This window comes from Alexandromys fortis, unplaced genomic scaffold (genome assembly GCF_014885135.2).
Source record: "Alexandromys fortis isolate MF-2015 unplaced genomic scaffold, M_Fortis_MF-2015_v1.1 scaffold_37, whole genome shotgun sequence".
NCBI classification, from domain to species: Eukaryota; Metazoa; Chordata; class Mammalia; order Rodentia; family Cricetidae; genus Alexandromys; species Alexandromys fortis.
In genome coordinates, this window is record NW_026067914.1 from 6,821,286 (window position 1) to 6,828,578 (window position 7,293).

A 7,293-nucleotide genomic window follows, 5' to 3' on the forward strand; every position below is an offset into this window, starting at 1 on the left:
AATTTAATAGCTGACTTTACAGACACCATCCCAATGTGAATAGTGTACTACGTGAAAGCTCATCAGACATCAGAGTCACTATGTTCTGTAGTCTAAGCAACACCTACAGAGATATGAGTAATGACATACACTTGCTTGACGTTCTCATACAAGTCATGTTACCAAACAACTGTCTGCTAATATTAACACAGTAGACTTGGAAGGCAATAACAACAGTTTGACTTTCCAAACCAGCATAATATACCCAAATACGGAGTGATGTAAAAAAATTGAACATGAAATAATATGTTATTAGGGAAACTGAAGAAAAAGTAAAGTTTTGTTGTGGAGAACAAACCAACAAATTTGGTTGAAAAGGAAGATACTGAGTATGCATTTTACAAAGCAATCCTCCTAGCTCAATACAATATAAATCCTTCTGAATATGCCTATGAAGGTTGTTCTTTTGCCCTTAAACAATAACTAGTCTTTTGATCAAAAAAGGCTACAACAGTAAGATTGTAACGATCTGGCTTTATTTTACACTAGGTAGGGGGGCACAAAGCAATCCTCTTTAATAAAGTTGACATTTAGCTTCACTCAGAACAGTTTAATAATGCACATTAAAAAAAAGTATTCACTTTACAAATTGTTCTGCAATCCAAATATACAACAGCTTGGAAAACAACATTTAGAAAGCAAAAGCCAATGTAAAAAGACAGATTGAAACAACTACAACAGTACAGTTTGATATGGCTCAGATTTTACAGCTTTCTTACTGCATCATCTATGTCAGAAATCTGTTCCTTCAGCTGGCTCCATTGCTCCATGTTTAAAGAAATACCTAAACAAAGTTTAAGAAATATAAGGTGAAAATCAAGCTGCCTTGGGGATTTTGATATTTCCAAATCCTTTATCAAAAGTGACATTTTACTTACGTAGGTTTTTTAATGTTGAGGACAGAATCCAGACTTCACACATGCCACAGCCCTCCTCTAGTTCTAAGCTACTTCATCAGCCTCAAAACTGCCATTTTGAATGGCACAATACTAGACTATTAAGGTCTTGTAGAGGTCTATATTGAAATATTAAAATCTTTTGTTAACCCCAGATTCAAGTTTGTATCCAGTGCATCTGCATAATGCACTCTGATGAATAAGAATGATAATTTGAAGATATTTCACAAATATGTGCAGGCTAAGAGTCAGGACCCAGATTTGGCATAAGAGACTGCCATTATTTCATCCTGTGACTGTCAACAATTGTTCCATATTTCCACCATAACTCAAGGTGTTAGGTACCACGCGAGTTCTTCCATGAGCATCCATTTCACTCTGGGAAGCTCCCTAGAGAGTGACTCATAAGAAGCATGGTAGAATGCAGAATACAGATATAGGTCTGAGTACACTCTGGATTCCTACCTTCACTAGTTGCATGTTCTAGGCTCACTTTCCCAATCAGTAATTGAGACTTACATATCCAAGAGTAATTATAATATATTAAAATGGGTAATATGAAACCTTAGTATATTCACATATAATATACAATATTATATTATACATAAGCAAACAACATATTTTTTAGAAAACTACTGAGGGACCATGAAATTGCAAGGAGAATACAGTAATGAACAGCATATAGTAAAGGCTTTGAGGCTGAGTTCCTTCAGTAAATGTTTGAAAAAATGAAATCTGGCATTAGCCACCCAGAAAAATCCTGAATGAAAACTATAGACAGGAATTAAACAGCAAATATAAAGAGGAAGCATGAAGTAAATGCTGTCTGCCACCTTTGACAACATGCAGAATAGTACTGAAGAACTACATGTCACTTATTTCATGGGTACACACATGTGTACACGTGTGGCCCACCTGTCCAACAGTTTACAGCAGCACAGGTAGTATCCACTGTCTCCTTTCTACCTCTTGGGCCCTGGGGAACCCTGGCAATCATCAGGCTTGGCACAAGAGCCTTTCTTTACCTGCTAAGATACCACACCTTACTGGCCCAAGATCAACCTAGAGCACTTAACTACACAAATTTAGGTTGTGTAGTAGTTAATCTTTTTTATGTTTATTAGAATACTAATATACAAAAAGTCTCACTATGACATTTCCGTACATGTAAATCATGTATTTTGATTGTGCTCACCACCCACTCCTCTCTAGCACCCCCTTTCCTACTCCTCTTGATTACCTTCCTCTTCCCAACTAGCCGCCTTCTACTTCTGTGTGCATGCCTTTGCCAACAGGTCTCACTAGTGTTGCTCCCTAGCGCAGGAGTGACAAGTTAACTTGGACTATCAACCTGACAGAACCATCATGAGCACACGGCTGGGTGTGTCGAGGAGGGTGTTTACAGACAGGCAGGTTAACTGAAGGAGGAGAACCCACCCTAAATGTGGGTGACACCATCCCACCTAAGGCCCCAGGCTTGATAAAAGCGAGAGACCAAGCAGCAGGCCCTCATCTCTCCACTTCCTGACTGGGCCCCATGTGACAGCTGCCATGTGCCTTCAAACTGAGCCAAAATAAACCCTTTCTCCCTCGTGTTGCTTTTGTCCCATATTTTATCACAAGAAAAGTAACTTAATACAAGTTGGCTCAACCAAAGTTTTCTAGCTGCTTGGTAACAGAATAAAATGTTTCTACATGCTAAGAGGCTTGCGACTGGGCAAATCACCTACAGTAAATGGACAGAGACCTACTTGAAGAATTCTGTTCTCAAGAAGAGCCTGTTGGAGCTATATCCAAAGGGAAACACTAAACCCAGGATTTTTCTGTTTCTCATTTAAAATTTCCCAAGTAATAACTAATATACCTCAGAAATGATGTAAAATCAAAAAGAAAGTAAGTTAACAATCAATTTAAAGTGAAATTAGAATTCATTTCATTTTAAAAGGATCAACTGAGTAATGCCAATTATTGACCTGTCTTCACCCTGCATGCAGTCAACACTAACATCAAACTGAAGAAATAAAAACTTTACCTTTTCTCCCTGGTTTCATTTCACCTTCTGAGTCCATCCAATATTCTCTAATATCAATTAGAATTTTTCCTTTAAAGTCCCGAACACTGACATATCTCATCTTCCCAATCTAGCAAAGGGGAAAAAGAAACTCATAAAGAAAGCAATTCACAACTTGCTGCAGGTTAATGGCACTTATAATCCTGAGAGTAAGTACTCAACTGTAACCAAGGGAAAAATCACTGCTTAGAAAGACGTAAGGAAACAAAACAAATCTCCAATTTCCACATGGGGGAATAACATGCACATGTGTCCACATATGACATCCTGACAATGACTTTCAGGCGTCTTTCTCATTCTTTGCCTTGCCTAGAAGCTCACTGTTAGGTAAGTTGGCTGGCCACAGAGTACTCAGGATCTGCCTGTCTCTGCACCCCAGTGCTGGGAATATAGGCAAATACCTGATGTGGCTGCTGAGGACTCAAACTCAGATCCTCATGCTTGCACAGGTACTTCCACCTACTGAGCTCTCTCCCTTCAGCCTCACTTTTAAATTTATGGGAATTACTAATAAAATAACACAACTGCTAAAGTAAATAGAACAGATGCCCTGTGACAAAAACAGACATGACATGTTCCAAAAAGGCCACTTTGGGGTATATAACTCTCAAGTACTACTTAACAGACAGGGTATATTCTGAGAAATGCAGTCTCCTGTGCGAACATCAGTAAGTACTTAGTGAGACAGCTTTCATACTATGGTACCAATCCTGTAGGACCCTTATTGTAAATGTGCTCTATCACTAACTGAAACTTGAAGAGGAAGATAATCATACATCCAAAAGACTGGAAGTAGGGTCTCCCAAAAGATATTTGTACATCCATATCCTTAACTGCACTAGTAACAGTTAAGTAGAAGCAACCCAAAAGTTCATCCTAAAAGAATGTAAAAATAGCCAAAGAATATGATTAAAAATATATAAAAAAAAATCAATGCATAATAAAATCACTTTGAATTCCCAATACTAAACTAAATAAAAAGGAAAAGACTAAAAACACAGAAGATATGCAGCAACTGGGATCTTATACTGCCAATGATAGAGTAAAATAATACAACTTACTTGGAAGATAGTTTGGTTTTGTATAAGGTCAAATCATATATATACATATATATATACACACACATATACATAAATATGTATATATTTAGCAAATATTGTTTTTACCCACAATAAAGAATACATAAAGACTTGTACTAAGAATATTCACAAAACCTTTATTCCTAGTAGCCCAAGACTCAAAACTGTTCACCCAAAGTAAATGGAAAAACAAATAATAAAATAATCCTAAGAAAGGGCATTTTAGTACACAACACAGTATTAAGAAGCAATCTTTATAATAAAATAATTACTTATCTGTAGGGATATATGTACTTTCTTGATAAAAACAAAAAATAAAGAAAATATAAAGCCATTTAACAAAATAAAAACCAACAAAACACAGTGGGCTTACTGTCTCCTATTTCAAAAACCCCATCCTTTATCTATCTTCCTAATGCAATAATCAAGCCACTATTACTAGTAAAAATGCAGGTCTTCTCTAGTACTAAGCAATCTTCTGAAAACCAATGTGAAAATAAGAACCATGACTCCTCCTAGATACACTTTCAAAAGATCACCTGTTGAATGTCCCTAGACCCTAGGATTCACAAGAACCTTTCCACATGAGGATTTAAAAACCAACATTTTTCCTTAGTGAGAAAATCATTCCCCAAAAATAAACCCCACCCCACCCCCCAAAAAATCTACAAAATAACAAAGTCTTTAAACTGTGGGTACTAGTTTCTTTATAAAATTAGGAAATAGAATAGGAAAGATAAAAATCTAGAGATAAGCCAGCTGTGGTATCACACACACTTGTGATCCCAACCATGGAAGTTTGAGAGGCAGAATAACAAATTCAAAGCCTCACTCAGCTACAATAACAAGTTCCCAGCCACCATATAAATATGAGGTCCTGTGTGAAAGTCCAAACCAAGTTAAAAGGATAGAAATGAACAGGACACGTATGAACAGGTAGCTATGTCTATAATCTCAGCACCTGAAGGAGGCAGGATTGCAAACTCAGCCTATTCTATACAGTGAGTTCCAGACCATGTTTGATGTTAAAATAGTCTTAAATGTGCTACCTAACACCCCCTCCAGCCCAAAGGAAAAAAGAAAAAAAAATCCATTTTTAATAGGTCTTTTAATAGTAAAACTCACACGACCCTGTAAAATCTGCCTTTTATTCCCTTCACCAATAGCTGACACCCAGCTAGACTTTCCAGGCTTCCACTACAAAGGCTCTGTAATTCATACACAACCCAAGCCTGTGCCACTTCAAGATAGTAACTCAATTTCCTGCTCTGAAGGCGCTTCCTTAGTCCATACACTTTGCATAGCTGACCTAACGTCCACATCTTAAAATTTAGATGACACTTCTTTTTAATGAGATTTTTACACTCACTCTCTCAAACAATCTGACCACTACTTCTCAGGCTTTATTGTAATGTTCACTATGCATGTGTGTGTAATTATGGTCCCCTTGAACTCCATGAGGTTACAGACCACATTCCACGCGGCTTACCAGAACCTGGAAAAGCCTGAATGAAATACAGAACACAGTAAGCATCCAATTTATTATCCACTCAAAGCAGTAATAGTCTCTTTTTAATTCCTCATCACATACCTGCACCTATGTTTTCGATCAAATTAACATACTTTGCCTCTAATTACACAGAAGATAGGAAATTTAAACCTGTAACTCAGTAATTCTACATTTTGTCTTTTTCTTGCTTCCACTACTTTACTTCTAGTTTTTTTTCATCATTTGATCTCATCTTGCATTCTCATTCTTCTCTCATCAAGCATCTGAAAACTACTCAGACACTGTCACCCACCTCCTCTCTTTGGTTTACACTTTCTTTGGTGGTGGCTATTTTGTCAAGCATGTGCAGACTCCAACAAGAGTAACTCCCAGTTAAGCCTTCCAGGCGCTCCAGAAGACCCTCAAGTGAACACATTCACTGTCAGTTTTACTTCTTCACTCATGGGTCTGTCCTCTGGAAATTGCCTTAGCAATCTCACAGCATCATTTCCTCACAAAGTCTCATCTCACAAATAATTCTTAAACAGTGAAACAAATGCTGAGTTGCTAAAAACACCTAGTAAACTCAAGATGTCACACAAGGTCTTTCGGTGGTTTCAAATCTCTCTTCACTCAATTCATTTTCCTTTTCTGTTTCCAGCTGACACTCCTACTCAAGGCCTAAACATGCTACTCAAGCACTTTACATGTAAGCTATATCCCCAGGCTACTGTTTCTTATGAAGCATAAGTTAGGCCATTTTTCTCAAATACTATCAAACTTATACTTTTGAGCCAAATACTCAGACCTACTCAAATCTGCTTCCCAAATGTGCACTTCTAAATCTTCTTTTGGATTTCTATAATATTTAGGTTTGCACTATTTAAATGTAGCAAAACTAAAGACTTTTAGACTTTACCAATAGCCCAGAACTGAACAATTTGCCTTCATTTCCTACTTGCTTGTTAATAATCATTAGTTTGGGACTGGAGAGATGTCTCAGTGGTTATGAGCAATAGCTACTTCTTCCAGAAGTTTGGAGTTCAACTCCCAGCAACCACATGGTGGCTCACGACCATCTATGGTGGGATCTGATGCCCTCTTCTGGCAAAAAGTCAACAGAGCACTCAAATACATAAAATAACTAAATAAAACTTTTTAAAAATAAAAATAATCATCATTAGTCAAGAGACTACAATGTGCTTCAGATCAAGACATTTCTAGTGTTCTTCAGCTCACGCAAAGCTCCTTCCTCTAAATACAATCCCACTTTACCTGAAACATGTTATCATCTCTGCTGCTGCTACTCTGCTTGGAAGATGCCAACGCTCTAGAAGTCTCACCAGGCTTTTGCTTCTTCACAGGCTTTTCTGGAACCACTTGCTTTTTCCTCTTTAACTTGAAAGAAAAGGTAAGAACACACACATGTCGAGTTCAAAAGACTTCATTACTTTTAAAGAGTTAAAGAACCAAAAAATTTCTTGATTCATTAAAAGAAATACATACATGAAAAAAATACATGACTCTAGTCTGCAATTACAACTAATAATTGTGTCTCTAAACTCTTCTCAGAATCTCCAAAGATACTTCAGATATTAGAACAGTGATTTTGTGGACCAGCATCTATACAATACTTCTTGGAAAGTAGCCTACAATTTTTGAATACCACAAATCTACCAAAAGCTTTCCTTTACTTAAAAAAAAAAAAAGAAAGAAAAA

General features: G+C 37.0%; 1 protein-coding gene across 1 annotated transcript in view; it reads right to left on the bottom strand.

Moving 5' to 3' along the window:
• Positions 1 to 493: 493 nt before the first annotated feature.
• The window catches only part of Sub1 (SUB1 regulator of transcription), an 11,540-nt gene continuing 4,740 nt past the window's right edge, over positions 494 to 7,293 (bottom strand). The window contains exons 3-5 of the mRNA XM_050139055.1: positions 6,850 to 6,972; positions 2,968 to 3,076; positions 494 to 823 (exon numbers count right to left, since the gene is read on the bottom strand). Of these exons, the coding sequence (XP_049995012.1) occupies positions 744 to 823; positions 2,968 to 3,076; positions 6,850 to 6,972 (312 nt within the window). The 3' untranslated portion in view covers positions 494 to 743. The remainder of the gene's footprint in view (positions 824 to 2,967; positions 3,077 to 6,849; positions 6,973 to 7,293) is intronic.